The sequence below is a fragment of the Cynocephalus volans genome, chromosome 9 (assembly GCF_027409185.1).
Source record: "Cynocephalus volans isolate mCynVol1 chromosome 9, mCynVol1.pri, whole genome shotgun sequence".
NCBI classification, from domain to species: domain Eukaryota; kingdom Metazoa; phylum Chordata; class Mammalia; order Dermoptera; family Cynocephalidae; genus Cynocephalus; species Cynocephalus volans.
The window spans coordinates 55587593-55606695 of record NC_084468.1 but is presented as its reverse complement, the minus strand read 5'-3'; the positions used below and the strand labels follow the sequence as shown (position 1 = coordinate 55606695).

At 34.3% G+C, this 19103-nt stretch overlaps 1 protein-coding gene across 4 annotated transcripts in view; it reads left to right on the top strand.

The window, feature by feature from the left end:
• The window catches only part of EPHA5 (EPH receptor A5), a 350421-nt gene that overhangs the window by 320074 nt on the left and 11244 nt on the right, over positions 1-19103 (top strand). For all 4 annotated transcript variants that reach the window (XM_063108762.1, XM_063108760.1, XM_063108761.1 and 1 more), the window contains 4 exons: positions 6504-6565; positions 8032-8241; positions 11045-11194; positions 18130-18323. In XM_063108762.1, the coding sequence (XP_062964832.1) occupies positions 6504-6565; positions 8032-8241; positions 11045-11194; positions 18130-18323 (616 nt within the window). The remainder of the gene's footprint in view (positions 1-6503; positions 6566-8031; positions 8242-11044; positions 11195-18129; positions 18324-19103) is intronic.

The window sequence follows — 19103 nt, the reverse complement described above, 5'->3', positions numbered from 1 at the left end:
GGTTGATAAAGTAATCAGTAGTTTGGTTGTGGACATGTAAAATTCGAGATGTCTATTTGCAGACAATTATAGACGTTGTGTATATTAAGTTGAATTTAACGTTAGTCCTGAGAAGTAAAAATAAAAATGCTTGAGGTATGAGCATGCTTCAATTTTATGTCTTCTATTACACAAAAGGAAATCAAATTCTATGAACCAATGATAAACCAAGATATAAATAAACGGTTTTAAAATTGAAGTAGAAACAGAAGCCAGCTTGTTAATTTGGCACTTGTTTGCTTTGTTAGGAAATAAATAGGGGTCAAATAAATACACTTAAAATAATTATGAGAGATTTACAAGTGCTTTTCATGAAAGACTCTAAATCTCAATCATCTAAAAGAAATGTAGATCTATGGAAACAGAGATTTACTGATTCATAAATTGACTATTAATGAATGAAACATTGTATTATAACATTGTTTTCATTATTAATAAAACAAAATTGTCAGATTTGATAGGTTTTAGATTCTCCACTTTGTCTAAAATGTCTATTTCTGACTCCATAATTAATTATCCACCTTTGCTAATGTCAGAACAATTCTAATCCGTTTTTAAATTGAGAAATGAACAGCTATTGAGAAAGCTTATGTCAAAGTAAACAAGCTGAAATAAAAGAGGATGATGTGGAAAGCTTGAAATTTCTACCTACAGAGATATTTTGCATTTCATCTCTTGTCTCAGATGAGGTATACAGGCTTTTGATTTTATCTTATATCCCCAAATTAAAATTATGTAATTGTATAAATGATTTGCTGGTTAGCCAGCAAATAAGACCCATAATAAAATTAAAATATTTAAGTACTCTAACTGCCTCATAGTTTTTGTTGTTGTTCTTGTTGTTGTTTTGTTTGTTTGTTTGTTTTGTTGTTTTGTTTGTTTGTTATTCTTACTACAAGCACAATATCATATTTCCTGGTTGATCATATAATTGATTCACCATATTTATGTAATCCCAAGTTTCCCTTGTTGTAAAAATAAAAGTAATTTCCAACAGCTGCAAGTGTTAGTATATTAAATGGAATACAACCCAAACAGGATGGCATAAATAAATAAAATTATAGATATGTAAGTATAAGCAGAGGGTTTCTTTTAATCATTTATGTTTCTAAGAGAAATCCAGTGAAAATTGTTTTCTGGTGAATTATGATGCTTCTGAATGAAATGCTCCCTGATGGCCCTAAGTGGAATCATGTGTTTATTGATGAGCTAATGGTTTCAGAAAGGCAGATGGTATGAATGCAAGTAAAATAATAAGCCTAGATTTAGCTGCAACTCTTGTGATGTGGCCATTTTAATGTTTCTCAAAATTTAACATGGTTCTTGGGATATTGCTAAAATGTAGAATCTGTTTCAATAGATTCCCTTGGGGATTGAGATTTTACATTTCTAACAAGCTCCCAGGCCATGCCTCGGTGCTTGTGAGGGACTACACTCTGAGAAGCATTTTACCTAAGTATGAGATATTTTATGGAAAAGGATTGCATTACAGGAAGTGGCATATTCTTTCCTCTTTTGGAAATTTGTGATAGATATTAGCACCAAAAAATCACATAATAAGTAAACAAACATTTTTTTTTGTGGTAAAAAACACGTATCATGAGATATAGCTTCTTAAATTTTTAAGTGTACAGCATGTATACAGCACAGTACTATTAATTCTCAGCATAATATTAGAAAGCAGATATGTGGAACTTTATCATCTTGCATACCTGCAACTTTCTACTCATTGAACAACAGCTCTCTACTTTCCTCCTTCCCTTCCCACGGCCCCTGGCCACTGCCTTTCTACTTTCCAATTCTATGAGTTTAACTAGATTAGATAACTCTTACAGGTAGAATTCAAGATTATTTCACAATAGACTACTTGGAACATATATAAGAAATGGCCATGTGTAAGAATTGAATATTTATTGAAAGAAGCTGAATTCCTACCAGATCTGCATCTATGGTTGAATAGTTTGGTATGACATAGTCATGATCACCAGTTTTGTATTAACATAAAAAAATAAATACTTGGGAGACTTTAAAATGAAATTCAAAACAAATATCTTAAAATCATAGGCACCATAGCATGGAAGAAAGGAGAACAGCCTTTGTATTTGGATAGATATAAATTTAATTCCTAACTTTGCTCCTTTTATGACTTGCTCTAGTCAACCTGAGTACTGTATTGAAACTTTCAGAGCCTCACTTTCTTTCTCTGAAAAAATATCTATTCTAATATCATGTTTATAGGAATTTTTAATATCAATTCATAATGGTATAGTGCCTTGTAAAGAGTAGGCACTTGATAAATTAATAATTGGAGCTCTTTCATGATTGTCAATAATAAAGGTTAATTCCAAAAATAATGTGTTTCTGTTACTTCTTAGACTCTGCCTGGCCTGGGCCCTCAGTAAATAATATAAAGTTAATATAAAAACTCCCCTCTGTGATTAAAGTTATGTTTTGACATGCTTTATGAGCTCTTTTTATATGGATTTTTGATAATATGCTTTCAAAATTATTGGCAGATCTACTCTTTGTCTGTACTTTGAGCTAGATAATGGAAATGATTTATACAGTTTTATTGAATTTACAAGGGTTAGAGTAAGCCACATTAATTATTGCTATGTCATTTTTGCAGGCTAGCAGGAACTGAGACAAAACATAAGCCAAACTAAATGTAATTAGCATTAAAATGACTCAAGCATGAAAAACAATCAAATGGGTCCTGAAGTGTCTTTATTCTTGTCAACAAAAGAAGATCATACTTGTTTGCAGACATTCATTTTAATTGCTTTTTTCCCATCACCTGAAATATGAGAGGTGTTTTAGGGTCCCTACCATATTTCTCAAATAACTTTTTTTGGTTTTGACATTACAACCTACACTGTCATAAATAATTAGTATGCTTTTTAAAAATAGGTGATGCTGTCTGAAAAATCTTACAGGATGAATACCAGGTGCCCATCTCCCCACAAGTAATCACTTTTTCTTTACAGATGTATATTATTCATTGTTAATAAATTTTATGATTGGCACATTCTCTTTAGGGTATAAATTTTGTCTTCTAAGTTCAGTGAATTTTGGGTTGAATTTAAAATACAAATTTACCCAAGAAAGAAGTACTTTTACATGGGAATTCTATCCAAATCCTGCTCACTAGACCTTAGGTGAGCAATGGTAAATATTTACCACTGGCCCGTAACTGTAAGAACAGAGTCTAAAATGTAAGAAGATAGGCAGAAGGAAGAAATTCTAGAAAATGAGAGAAGAAAGAAGCTGAAAGTGTTGTAAGTAGAAATATAGGGAAAGCCCCACATACATAAAGGGCATGGAGTAAAGCAGATAATAATAGACAATTTCATGTTTTGCTTTGATGGACAAGGTGTCTGCTCATGTGGTATGAACTGAGATTTCCCAAGTAGGGAAAGTTAAAACCATGTTCCCTGGATGTCTATTGGATTCAGTTTTTCATTTTTTTTTTAATAATGTGATAATCCCCTCAGTACATTTCTGTAAGAGGGGAGCACTCAGGCAGAGTCAAAGAGCCACACAAGGAGGATTCCTGGAATCACAGGATGATTCCAGAAACTCTATGCCTTTTAGTTACATCAGGAATAATGTTCGGCAGATGAATACTCTTTTGACTATAAATTTATTGAAATGCTTCTGTGCTGTTTGGTAAAAAGCTGATACTAGAATTACCTATCTGTCCCCTTTTTTATGAGTACTCATCTTCATCCCCAAATTCCAAATTCCTGAAATCAGGCAAATGAAAGGGTAATGTCCATTATAGCAGGTGCACCAGGATACTCCAGCATTGTGGCTGGTATAAACTCTGACACATAGGTACCCATGCCAAAACAGTTTGGCTGTCACCCCTGGGAGAAGTGTATTAGTTTTGGATTCTTGAAAAGAAAAGATTTCAGACAGGAATAAAACACTGAAATGGGCTCTGAGATGTGAGAATGGGACAAAAATACCAAAAGCAGAATTTTTAGAGTTTTAGAGATTGCCTGGGGTACTTTAGAATGGGTGGAGCCACATCATTAAAATAAATTTTATTTTTTTATTTTTATTTTTATTTTTTCAAATTTATCAAAATGCAGTGTAGTTGATTTTCACGTCCCTTTACCAATTGCTCCTTCCCCCTCCTTTTCTCCCTCCCCCACAATCAACATCATATCTGTTAACAAGTTCAAAATATTATTGTGTTTGCTGTGTCTTCTTCTTTTTTTTTTTTAATTGGAAACATTTCTCTATTTCGAACATAGATTACAGTTATACTAAGGAGAAAAAAAATTTATCTTTTTTTTTCTCATGCTGTCAGAGCCATTTGCAAATATAATCTAAATCATTCTTTTATTTTTCTACTAAGGTATTACATTTCTATCTAGTTTTAAAATCAATATTCCTCACTGCATCTCCTGCCACTTCCTGATTTAAAAGAAGAAAAAGGTCAAGGCTCTAGCCATGTCTGAACTTGATTGGCTCTTTCATGACAAGATGCCTTGGCACATGCTGCCTCTCTTCCTGGATACCAGTCACCTTTCGTTACACCAGTGACCCCTTTCGTTACACCAGTGACCCCTTCATTCTTCAGTGATCAGATCAGGTGACATCTCAAATGCACATTCTCTGCATATGTGATGTCTTCTCTAACGTAGGCATCTATAAACGTATGTGAAATGAATTATTTTAGACAAACTTTTTTTTATAACTTTTATAAACTTAAAAGAGGATGTGTCTGCCTTTGTAATGCAGTTATCACATTCTATTAGAGGGATGCTATAGTACTCTAAGGTACTCAGGTACTTCAAAAACTTCATGGCAAAATAGAATTAAAAGTTAGTTCAAACCTTTCCATAAGCTTCTTGATGTACCCTGGTATTTTAAAAAAAGATAATTATTTAAGTAAGAAATCAGACTGTCCTATCTTATTATTCTAAATAGTGAGTTTTATGTGATCTAGGAATGAAAAATCCTTTTTCTTCCCTGTTATTTCTTTTTTGTATGTAATTGCTAAACTTTATATGTATGAAGTGCAAATATATATTTAACATGGTATATGCATAACATGGTATATGTAAATATGCAAGCCCTAATTCTATGACCTGAATCAATCAATTCTCAAGTAAAATATGGAAGCATTTCTGGAGAATGCCATTAAGTTAATTATAATGCATTTCACAATTGTATAGATATTGTTTCAGTTCATAATATGGAAAGTTATTTAATGGACATATAAGTAATTTTATTGTTATTGGTCTCCTTTTTCTTAACTCAAAATAGTTTAAATTAATAGTTATTTTATGTAATTTGTTTTTATGAAAGAGTAAAGGAGCATGTTTTAAAATATAGTGAGGTTAATGTGGAATAAAATTAGCAACCATGTTTTAGCTATTTTCTCATATACCAGGAATTTTTTATCTTGTATTTTTTATCTTATATTGCAGACATACTGTGTACAAAATGTCACAGTTTTACAGGGGATAAGATCTGATCTATTCTCTTAGTCCACTTACATTTAGCAAGGAAGTTAACCCACAGATACAGTTGGTAAAATTTATAAAATAATAATTGTTAACTCTCACATAGCAAATTTTAAGCGGTAGACACTATTCTAACTGCTCTGGATAACCATACAACTTGGTGGATACTCACAACAACCTGGTGAGGTAGGTGCTATTATTATCCTCATTTTAGAGATGAGAAAATTGAGGCAAAGAGCTGATAATCGACTTGCCCAAAATCACATGATAGTGAGTGATTGTTCTGGGATTAATAGCCAAGAAGCAAGTCTCCAGTCTGCCCAGCTGTCCTCTAGGCTACACTTCCATATCAGCTGGGAAAGGAGAGGAACCTCTTCCATCAGAAGTGATGATTTCTAAAGAAGTTTTCACATTACAATATAAAGTAGAGTAGGGCTTTGAAGAATGAAAACATTAGGGTTGATAGGGATTATAAGTGTGTTGCAGAGAAGAGAAAGGAAGGTAGCCCTAAGAAAAGGAGTTACAAGAGCATATAGATAAAAGTAGTAAATAAGGTACAACATATACTCAGGGGACCATAAACAGGGCAGTGGACAGGATAGGAGTTTTTAGAATTGTGGGAAAGATGAATATGTTCCAAGTGCTTTGCTGGATATTATTTGCTACGTTATATCATTACCTCCACTAAAACAGAATTCATCCTTAAACTCATTTTCTACATAAATTGGTTCTGATATTGACAATTGTGTGCATGTTACATTAAATGTCAATCTTGTAATACTTTTTTCTCACCGACCCCACCTTGGATAACCGTACAACTGATGTTGAGTCTTGATGTCAGGAACTTACTTGCTACTAAAGAGGACATTTTTAAAATGAACATACACATAATTTAGATACTAAAAAAAAACTTCTGCGTAAGCTTTTTCTAGACAGGAATGCAAAATTAAAGAGCAGCAGTTTATATCACTCTTTTCTTTTCAGGTAAACCCGTGATGATAGTGACAGAGTATATGGAGAATGGCTCTTTAGACACATTTTTAAAGGTAGGATTTGGGACTAATTTAGTTATTCAAAGTATTACTTATATATTTGCCATGATGTTGAGGTTGAAATTGTGCCACTATAAAGCTAAAGTTTTAAATAGGACAGAAATATATGGAGTCAGAATAATTATACTCCAAAATTAACTTTGGTTTGAAAATTGTTCTTCTCAGAAAACTTATGCAAATCCAAATCCATATTAAAAATGAGTTTTATGGCTGTACAATTTTATGTAAGTATATGTGAATTGGTTAACAAAAAAAAAAAAAAGGAAAGAGGGCACAAAGGAGAGAAGAAAAGAAGGAAGAGAGGGAGGGAGGATGGAAAGAAGACGGGAAGGGAAGAGGAAAAAAAGGAAAAGGGGGAAGGAAAAAAAGAAGCTTTTACAATTAATTATTTAACTTTCTCAAAGTACATAATATCAGGCAGAGCAAGAAAAAACATGTAAAGGGTCTGCAAATCATTACTACAGGTTGCGTATGGTAGTTTATAAGTGCTGATAACCCAGCCGGGCCACTACTTGCACCAGCAGTCAACAGTTAATATTGTCAGAATTTCTGGGTTTTAGGAAAAAAAAAAAAATTTATGTGAGTCTCCAAATTTTAAATGTTGAAAATTCACATTATTAGTAAATAGCTTATGTTAGACAATATAACATATTTGCAGGCCTGATTAAACCTGTAGGCTGGCAGTTTGTAACTTCAATAGATTGACTATCACTATTGATTAGGAAGGGGGATGGACAATGGCATTGCTGACAGTTATAAGAGGGGCCTGTGCAATGATAACAGTTCACTGATAAGACAAATCTCCCTTCCAGTCTTCAGCCTCTACAGGATTCTATTGCCAAATTTCTTAACTGTATCTTCATATTCTACAGTCTCTTAAAGTCACATTACTCCATTATTTCAAAATAACTATGGGTTGAGTTTTATGAGCCTATGTGAATGCACTAAGTTCAGTGCCCTTGAAAAAAATGACAGACTTCCAAGAATTGCTAACATTGTCCCAGCCATTGCTCAGTCATCCCTCTCCCGTCTGCTGCTGCAGAAACTCCCTTATCTCCTCTAGCCACTTCATCTTTCCCTCATATGCCTATTCCAGCTAGCTTCTTTTAAACTGCCTCAAAATATGTGCAGCGTTAACCCAAGGCAGCTCCTACAGTGGAGGGATGAACAGACTCCTCTGATGACTGAGAATAAAGGTGTTACAATGCAGAAAAGGGCAACTAAATGAAATTTTTGACAAGGGCTTTCAAAACCTTTATCTGCTTGGACCAGGCAGAGGACAGATATACATTACCAAATTAACTATATATTTCCTAACATTTTCCCTTCTTCTTTATATAAAAATTGCATATGAATGTTGGTGGGTGATAGTATTAATTTGGGGATTGAAGGAAGATTCTTTCATATTTTCCCCCAGTGGTTGGGGGTGTTAGACTTGTATTTCTGCATTGTCTTTACAGAAAAATGATGGGCAGTTCACTGTGATTCAGCTTGTTGGCATGCTGAGAGGCATCGCTGCAGGAATGAAATACCTTTCCGACATGGGCTATGTGCACAGAGACCTTGCTGCTAGAAACATCTTAATCAACAGTAACCTTGTGTGCAAAGTGTCTGACTTTGGACTTTCCAGGATACTGGAAGATGATCCTGAGGCAGCCTACACCACAAGGGTAAGATCTAACAGAATGCATTTCTGAAACACTGGACAAGAGGCACTTAGTTTTTAAAGATTTTAAAGGAAATACCAAAAAGGGCACTTCTCCAACAAAGTCAGGAAGAGAGAGAGTGAAAGAGAATCAAAAGTCCAAGTCATTCTTATTTTTATGTATAAGCAAATTCAAACATTAAACTCGGATAAAAGTATTCACCTTCTAAGTCTCAATTCATTTTTTCCCTGAAGATACCTAAAATAAGAAGTCTGAGTTTAGAATGGATACAACAATGTAAAAATTACATAAAGTTTTAAATGTAAAATAAAGAAGTTCAAGACAGAATCTGCTACATTAAAAGCAATAAGTATGCATATGTTGTGTGTATACACATGCATATGAATACATAAAAGTATATAGCATTATTTGATTGTTTAACTCTCTGCACTATAGTGTCCTCACTTGTAAAATAAATATGGGAATATCTAGACCCTACATTTAAAAGATTTACATTGTGGGAAATAAGAGAGCTATTCCTTCAAAAAACTGTGATTTACTGGAGATGTTGTAATGCCTCATTACTTTTCTTAAATACTATGAAAACTGTTAAGCCCACATCTATGGAAAATCGGACACTAACACACATTGTCATAATTAGTGTAAATCAGTACTCTTTTCCAGCAAAGTAATTGCTTGCCTAGTTGATATGGTATATAATTGACACTTTTTCCTTTCCTGTGGAAAACTGTGAACACTGCTACAACAGAATTTTCTGGGTGGCCTATGAGATTGTATTTCTTGAGTTTGAATCCCTTGTGATAAACTATATTTGTTTCATTCTAAATCTTTTCAACATCATCAAGTTAAATGTCTTCAATGTCTAAACACTTTGTGAAGATGGGGATTTGTCATTGTATCCTTTTCACCATACAATTTGGTAAACTTTTGTTTCAATGCAGAACACCTCTGTCATCTCTTATTCTCAAATTAAGATAGATGTCTTACATGTTTTCTTACTCTACTTTTTAAAATTACATCTACTGATAGTCTAACAATAAATTCTTCTCATCGATTATAGGATTTCTTTTTTTTTTTTTTTTTACATTGTTGCTTTTTTGACTCATGGGTATTTGGGGATGTGTATTATACTGAGGGGCAAGAGTAACTTATCTAAGCAAACAAAGCCTTGCAAAGGTCAGTTTAAAAAATCAATAAATTAATTGATGGTATATCTTTCCTCTTCTAGACGTATTATCGGCATTATTTACATTAAATTAAACCTTGATTAAGAATTCTCTTGGGATTAGACTTACATTTAATAAACTTGGCCTAAACAAGATTGAGGTTATAAAAAGGTCCATTGCCACTGTGATTGGTGTCTTAGTTAAGAGTAAGAGGTAGATTTTTCCGTGTGTCACACTGCAGAGTCAGGGGAGAGACAGAAATCCTGAGACCCTTAAGACTTACTCCTCTGAAATGGGGTGTAGGGGCAGTTTGTGGAAAATCTGTATACTTGAGAGATGAGAATATAAGGGAACTTCAGGTAATATTGGTGGTACATATGGTCAGAGGACCAGGAGAAAAATGATGGGCTGAAGTTTAACATAATCAACAAACTACAACTCTAAAAGGACTATTAATCACTCATTAAAGAATGTCACAACTCTGTGCCTAGCTAGGACTCACAGTATGATCTTGCCTATGACTATTTAACAAAAATAAGTTTTAGGAAAGTCTTCTTCAAATGGTGTTCCCACATATCTAGAGAGCAAATAATTCAAACCTAGCTTCAACTCCCAGATTCATTTCTAGCATGACAAAAAACTGTTGTTTCCTTCTATATCTTGAACCTTTTGTTCATAAACAGCAATTTGAATTTTTTTTTCTAGTATGTGAATTAAACTTTTCTTCTTACATAATGGGAAGACATATGTTAGTCTTTTTACAAGAAAATATTCAAAACCTCCATCCCTCTCTCTCTCTCTCTCTCTCTCTCTTTCAATATATATTTGCTTATAGATGAAATATTTGGTTACCTGGGTTTGCCTGCTTTTAAAATTATGAGAAAAACATTTCACCTTAAAGGATGAAAAATATAAAAGTGTTTATTGTGTTAACTAAGAGAAATCAATTATACTGAACTGATTTTTCTTCCATGTAAAAAACCTCAAACTTATAATGTGGTAAGATTTTCCCTATAGTCCAATTTTAATAATTTTTAATTTGGTTGAATTAAGCAAGATACCCATCTCTTAATTAAACAAACACAAAAATATGCCCACAGAAAAGTAGGAAAAAAGCAAGCCTAAAAAACCAAAATAACACAATATCAAATAAAATGATAACTTTAAGCTTTGAATATATCTGATTGTCATGCACGTCTTATTAACTGTTACACTCCACAGGGATGCATTCAGAAACCTATACTTTCCACTTACAGGTTCTGTATTAAAGAAAAAAGAAAAGGCACCCAGGGAATTTGAATCCTTTACTCTCAGAAAGTCATGAAAGTATACCCTATTGATTTGCCTGACTGCGCCTTTCCCCTACTTAGAGCTACCATTCTGAGGACTGTAATTGAGATGTGGATCCTATATGTGTTCAGCAGTCAAACAGAATTTAAACTAGAAACCTTCCAGACAGCCAATTAGTAGTTAGTCTGCAAATGCTTAGGGGCTGAGAAATGTGAAAAGACACTGCATGCTGTCAAACAGATTCACTTAAAAATGTTACATCTCTTTCTAGATCTGTTCAGTGAGGCAGCAGTATTCCTGGATACATTTGAAGTATGTGGGGAATTTTTTTTTATCCTTTTCAACTTTAGGGAGGCAAAATTCCAATCAGATGGACTGCCCCAGAAGCTATAGCTTTCCGAAAGTTTACTTCCGCCAGTGATGTCTGGAGTTATGGAATAGTAATGTGGGAAGTTGTGTCGTATGGAGAGAGACCCTATTGGGAGATGACCAATCAAGATGTGAGTATGGAACTACTTTTTCTAAAGTTGAGAATTAAATTCTTTGTTCTCTGTGTCAAAACACTTATAATCCTTTTTCGTTTCTAAAACTGGCAGTTGCTTCAAAAAATGAAATACCTTGCTTACCCTCTGATCTGTTTTGTTGTTGAAATATCCTTTATGCAGAGGCTCAAAATGAGTTAGTACAAAGGATAGCAAGTTATACAGAAAAACTCAGTCCCTTGCCAGACACTTTTGGCTGTACTGTAGTGATGTTTCACTCAATTTATGTCAGAATCTTTTTCAAAGATGAAGAAAGAGCCATCAAAGAATGAATACTGACAGGCAAATTTCTATGATTTGCATTTGATAGAGGCAACTAATACTCCAAACAAAAGGATGGATGATATTGATTTAATAGTGGATGCACATAGAGGATAAAAAGGAATAGTCCATGTTTCTTTAAATTTAAATATATATGTGTGTGTATATATATATATGATCTAATATATCTAAGAAGAGTTGCATTGTCTATTTAATGTGGGGGAAAAACAGATTTTTTCCCACAATGGCAAAATAATTTATGCTTAGAATAATAGAATTCTAGTATTAAAGGGTCCATGAAAGAATCTTCTATTCAAGTTCAGAATGTTTATTACATAATGCCTGACACATGGCTCTTTGGTCTTTGCTTTTGTAATTTTTCATCATTACTAATCAATACATCACTGTCCATTTTGGATTATATGGAAATTTAATATTTTTCCTTCGAGTAACAATTACATAAACATCTAACATTTATTGAGCCCTTACTACATCCTGTGTACTGTTTTCAGTGCTTTACTAATATCTCATTACTTCTTTGTAAAACCAGTATATTGAACAGTCTTAGTTCAATAGTGTACTTATTTGAAGCATTTATTTTTTTCTCTTATTATTTCATTCATGCTCTATAAAATCTCCCTTCCCATGCCCTAGGTGTTGTTAGACAGATACCTTAGATCTCCAGCTGGATTTTCTTTATACAACAGTCTCATGCAAGTAATTAACATTCACTTTCCTATATAAAAATTCAAGTCGAGTCTAAAAGTCAACATCCATTTCAAAATGTTGTCCACTACTGCAGGGCCAGCCTGACCCTAGGTACCTAGAGTGGAAAAGAAGAATCTTCAGATTTTTGCTGCTTCTCCACTGCTAAAGTCTATATCTGGATTCTTCAGGACTGATCTGGGTGGAGAGGTAGAAGAGAAAGGGAAATGTTGTTTTCATAATGTTAGGCTGTTGATGCCTCCTGTGGGGCAGACACCTAGGCATTAGTTCCCTAAGGAGACACATGTCTGAGCTCTTCCGAAGACCCTGGACAAAAGCCTTCTCTCTGCAAGGCCCCTCAAGGGGGAGGATGTACTCCAACAGGCTTCCCACAGTTCCTCTCACCTGCCACCTGTTCCCCACCTCACAGTCTCTTACTGAACCATGCATGTGTCTGCTCTCCCTGAGGGAAACACACTCTTGTTGGATGCTCTACAAGGACTTCCTCATTTTTGATTACTACTGCGGGCTGCTCCAGCCAGCCAGCCTTCTTCACATTTCCTCAGGCGAGAAGCCAGGTCACACATCGGCTTTCCCAAGAATGATTTCATAGCATCCTTCTTTGATAGCAGCAGCAAATTGGGTTTAGGATTCCTGCCTCTCCGCAAGCATCCAGCAAGGAAGGCAGTGAGTCTCACCTTCTTGTAGATACCTGAGTACTACAGTTGGTTTTCTTTGTGTTGCACTCACTTAGCTACAGCAGGGGAGGGGTAACTCTAAATCTGAAATGTGTATCTCTAAATCTGGGAGAACGTAGTATTTACTGTCTTCAGCTTTATGATTTTAGGGGCAGGACTGTGGCAAAAAAATCAATTCCTGTTATATATGTTTATATTTAACAATTCATCTGGGAGATGCTATTATTAGTCCTGTTTTCCAATTATGAAATTGAGGCTTAGAGAAGTTAAATGACTTTATTAAAGTTACAAAAATAATAAAAGATATACCAGAAATTTCAACCCAGTTCTGCAAAATTTTTGTATCTAACAACCACACTGTCTCCAGTTGAATCAATGTCTGCTTCCTCCATTTCATTTCTAGTCAGGGATCCCACACCAGCCTTCTGACTGAATATAAAATATAAAATATTCAGTTTAATATATAGTGATTACTCTGGCTGGATCTATTCTAGACTAAGAGCAGACCCGTTTACTACTTTCTGTTCTCCATATAAATGCCAAATGATAACATGACCTACAGAGCACTGCATGGTTTTAAGTTATCACCAGGTTATTTCAATGCAATTCTTTCCTTTAATTTTTGTGAAGACTTTTGTTCTCTCCTGACAGTAAGCCTTTATGTGCTGGTCCCTACCATGTGTCTACTTCACTCAAGGGAAATATTTGTCCCTTATTTGCCTAGGGAATTCCTCACACTTGAGATATTTTAAATTCTGATTCTGTCACTCAATTATTTGTCTTTCCCAACTGTGCAGCAGATCATCCACGTAATTGGCCATTACGTCTGATATAGTTGTATCTGTCACAGATAAAATGATAGACCAAAGTAGACCCTGGTGCTAGGCTTGCTCATGCTTCTGGAGCTTATACTGATACACCTTGGCTCTCCTCCACAAGTCTCTCATCTTCCTCCTGAGACGAGCAGGCTAAGCCAAGTGTGATCTCATTTACCACATGGCTGAAGGGCAAGAATGTGCCAATTGCATCTCAACCTGCAATATGTCTGCAAAAATCTCACAGGTCAATCCCATAATCAAGGGCTGGACCAATGATACTGCTCATTGTGGGTAGGCACTATAAAGTTACAAGGATAAAAGTTACATAGATAAGTGAATAAAAGTTATTTTATTTGAAGTTTTATAGCTTCTTTGGCATTGTAGCATCATCCAGTCTTACTCTCATAGGTTCATTCTAAGAGAGTTTAGGACTTCCAGGGAGTCCCAAATCTAACACTGCCTGTCATAGGAGTCTCATATATCATAGACACAAGCCCATCATATTATCCATGCCATGCTCACTGAGTGGCTGGGAGTAACCTGCACAAAACATGGCCTGGAGCAAATGTGGTGAAGGGTTTTGGAGCACAGCATCTAGGTTTGTTGGTCAGTTACCATCCCTGTAGCGAAGACCTTAGAGACACATTTTCTTTGTTGCCATGCTCTATCCCTTTTGTAGCACAGACTTTCTTCTCCACACAGATTCAGGGAGCATCTGTTCCGTGTTTCAATGGGCTTCTCTTCCCGAGGGGGAGCTCAGAAGAGGCAGGTCACTGGTTGGACTACAGCCATTACAGCTTCAGTTGATCTCAGGACCTCACCTCATTCTTATCCTCTCCTTCCTCCACTATCTGATGACTTAACCTGGTGATTTAAACCAATCGTTCCTTCTTCGGGGGTTCACACGTATTTCTCCCTGCCGCAGCTGTGAGAAAGCAGCCCAACTGCTTCCTGCTGCTCGGTATCAATGATCCTTGACATCATGGTGGCTCCTCTTCTCTTCTGCTTGTCTCTGGGCATTAGTAATTCTTAACTGTTATATTTCAGTGGGACCATTGCTGTGTTCCCTGGCAAGAGCTACTGGGAACAGAGCACAACACTGAAGTCTCTGATTTAATACAAAACTTCAACATGAAGAATAGCACCCAGTCCTTTCAGAGTATTGTCTCCAAGTTGCTGCACCCACTGTGCCTTTAAAATACCACTCTAGCATTCTATGATGCTAGCTGCTTCTGGATGAGGACCTATGTGGACTAGTGTGCTGGACACAGCTCATATCAACTAGCAAATTTTAAGAACATTTCTACCTGGTTGAGATCATGTTGGTAACTGACAATTGGCAGAGAAAAAGTGTTTACATCACATAAGTGTGAAATGTTACAAATCTGTCTCTCCTCAGCAGCAACCAGCTGTTGCATAATTAACGGTACATCATGAAGTATGTGATACTCTATACATCCGTCACTGTGAAGGGCGTACTCTGGTTGGGTGATAAGCTATGTGGGCTTCCGTGTTTGTGAATCAAGCATTCTGCTGGCTGAGGCTCTGTGAGCAGGGAAAAAAAACTATATTTAGAATAGGTATATACACCTGAAAAGAAGAACCTACTGATGCTTACATGGTGGAAGGAACCCAAGAGAGCGAACTTGCTACCAAATGAATAATGCCGTATCAGGAGCTCAGTGTTGGGATTTTAAGAATTGGAAGGAAAGACAGCATTCTTTAAGTTGTGTTCAGACTATTGATTTACATGTCAATACCAAGAAAATGCATAGCTTATAGTAATATTTCAGATATAGCACATCTGAACTGGTGCCAAATTGTCTGTAAAAATTCTGGTTGCTGTTTTTTTTCTTTCTTTTTTTCATCTCAGCCATCCAGATTGACAAATAGAATAGTAATGAGGAAGTCAATTGTGATTATAATTCATTCAGTCATACGATATAAGTTGTATGGTAAAATGAATAGTCTAAATGACACTTTGGTAAATTTTGGTAGACTTCCAGCATTTCACAGACCACCAAAGTGTTAATGCTAGTCTCCCCAAAAGCTATGAAGAAGACAATAGTTTAAAATGAAAAGAAAAATCATTTCAAAATTCCTAAATATAAAATCTAGAGTTACAGTTCCAAATCCATTTTAAGGATAAAATCTAATGGTGAATTTAGAATTGATTTCAATTACTCAATTATGTGAGCCAAGTTCTAAGTTAATTTAGAGACAGGGTGATATATTTCTAAATATAAATTTACCAGGAAATAAAACTGATTAAGTAATCGATTCTGGAAATAACTTCACAAATCAAATAACTCATTAAGTTGCTTTAAAACTAATGAATTGATTTAATTTATTCATTTCTTAATCACATATAAAGACTAATTGTTCTGTAAAGGAAATTTTTTTTAAATAGGTGATAAAGAAAAAAATAGAATTGGCATGAGCTTCAGAAGGAAAAAGCACATTATAAAATAAATTAGGTTTTAAGTAAATAAAAATTACCCTTCTCCCTGCACAATGAAAATATTTTATGATTTAAACTACTTATATCAGGACTTTTTATTTTGGTGTATTTATGCTATTAAAAGAGAATAACAACTGTCCTTATTAGCAATGGAGACTCCATAAGCAAACTAATAAATAAATAAACTTCCTATTAATATATAAGTGCAAATGATAATTTTTATTTTTTAAAATATTCATTTATTGGATTGCCAATGAGAATTAGTATTTTCTCAATATTTATTTAGCATTTTTATTTTTTTCTTTTGTAAATTTTTGCTTAGTTTCTATTTCTCATTTATGTTTTATTATTTTACATCTCAATATGCATGAACTTTTAATACATTAGATATGTTAAGCATTTGTTATAGCTGTAAATATTTTCTTCCATTGCTTGCCTTCTAATTGATTATATTGTTTCTGAGTTAAGTAAGTTAACTAAGGTGTTAGGTGGCTCTTGGGTCTTTTGCCTGTAGTTACCCAATTATTTCTCTGACCATTTATTTTTCAGAGTCCTTAAGTACTTCCTATTTTTCTGTCTTAACTTAACTATTGGTGCTTCTCAAGAGCCCTTAGTCTATGTTTTTCCTGGGGAATATATAAACTATGCTGACTGCAAGCTGTGATCAAGAGCTTATGACCCTCACGCTTACATTATCAGCCCAAATGTCTCGTGCTGTAGCCAGATTCCTGAAAATTGCCATCTGGGTGTTCCTCAATTACCTCAAATAAAAGAAATCCCAAATTGTACCTGACAACATTTTCTACCCTCATAAATGTGCTTACCAGAAACGACCATCCAGTGTGATCAGCTTGAACTTGTTTGATCTCAATTGCTTTCCTCTCCTTACCATTCCTAAGTCATGAATGTCTCTTAAATTTACCATTTCATCTTCGCATGTGCCACTGCAATTGTTCAGATGCCAATTCCTTTATCATAAAGAGGCTGGGGTTTTTTTTCCAATTCTCAAAAATTGTCTTTTTAAATTTTCTTTTCTAATTGGTTTTTCCATTTATTAAATCAAATCTAAATTCTTTGTGGAAAAAAAGTAACTAGGTTTAATTGTTAGAGAAATATTAGGATTTTGAGAAATACATTCATTAATATTGGATTTTGGTATCACTCAAATATTTGAATTTCAATAATTGAATAAACCTGTATTGTTACGTTTAGTAGCATAAACAAATCTCTTCTGTAAGATATTTTTATGGCAACAGCAGAAACTTTACAAATGTTTTCAATGAAACAACGTCACAATTAGACTGATACTCATATATGTGGTCACAGTTTAAATCAATGACATTTGTAATGCCTGTACTACTAAACAGTCATTCCAAGTTACTGACAGAAATCAGTGGATGATAAACAATCAGACCTTGACATTATTAAATCATACATGAGACAGTTATGCTAGTTTAGCCTTTGACTTATATATCATTTACCATCCAAAAGTCTCTTTTGAAGTAAAATTGCAGTTTTATTACTTTAAGGAATGTGGGTCTACACATATCTTTTCATTCAAAAGACATTAACTTTTCAGAGGAATCACTAGAAAATTTAATCTCTATTTGATTCCAGAATGCAAGGACAAATAAAACATGAATGGGATGTTTTATGTCAATTAGTCTTACAAATCACCCTTTGTCAAGATTTTAGGTAAAAGTGATTACCGGTTTATTTTATTTATAGTATGTGAGAAAAGCCTATCTTTTTGTATTGTGATAGTGTATTCCTTTAATGTGGTTATATTTTGCAGCAAATGAAAGTAGTCATGGAATTTAAAGATAGCGATGCTTATTGTTTCTGCAGTAAAAATGAGATGTGATGAAAGTTGGACATTGGAAAATTTCTCGAGCTATTCTATACTAAATTTGTGGTGTTGGGGAACTGGTTCTGTTTTGCTTTATACAGGTGATTAAAGCAGTGGAGGAAGGCTATCGCCTGCCAAGCCCCATGGATTGCCCTGCTGCTCTCTATCAATTAATGCTGGATTGCTGGCAGAAAGACCGAAATAGCAGGCCCAAGTTTGATGAAATAGTCAACATGTTGGACAAGTTGATACGTAACCCAAGTAGTTTGAAGACACTGGTTAATGCATCATGCAGGTACAATGCCAGACCTGAGAAATTTTCTGAATGTAGCTGATGCCACAAATATTTCATCAATTAAATCATCCTTATATAAGTGTTAATCTATGAATCAATATGACATTAATTTATTTGCATGTAGTTTTTGAATAATGTTACTCTGTTACAATGAATGAAATGTAAGTGATTCGATTATACTTAAAATCCCCTATCCTTAATCTAATAGTGTAAACATGCCAGTTTCAGAAAAATGTGAATTATAGCCAGGTTCAGGTAGCATTAACAAACAAACAAGCAAACAAACAAACACTCAAATATTTGTATTTTCAGGTATTTTGAGTGGTAATTGCTGCTGGAAGAAATAAAATTATAAGATCATAGGGAAAACAATTAAGCACTAATATATTTTGAAACATTTCTAACAGTATTACCTTTTGATTTCTTTATAATACATTTCAGTGTCTGTCATTCAAATATGAGGACATTTCAGTGTTCTCATTTTGTGACCATTGACAACTTTTAGGATCCTTTTGTTCTTATCCAGTTGTATACAGATACTTGGCTAATCATTTAGTATGCACTTTGGATGAGACTTAAAACTGATAAATGAATTTGTGTGAGCAAATAAGCATATGTTTTACTTTTCTGAATAGCACATGAATTCATTTAAATAATGTATATTTGTAAAGCATTCTTTTCGCTTTATATGAAAAACAGAACTATCTTCTCAAAAAAATAAATTAGTTTGATTTTGTACTATAAAGTTTACCAAATTGTCATTTTTGCTATTCTGAAACA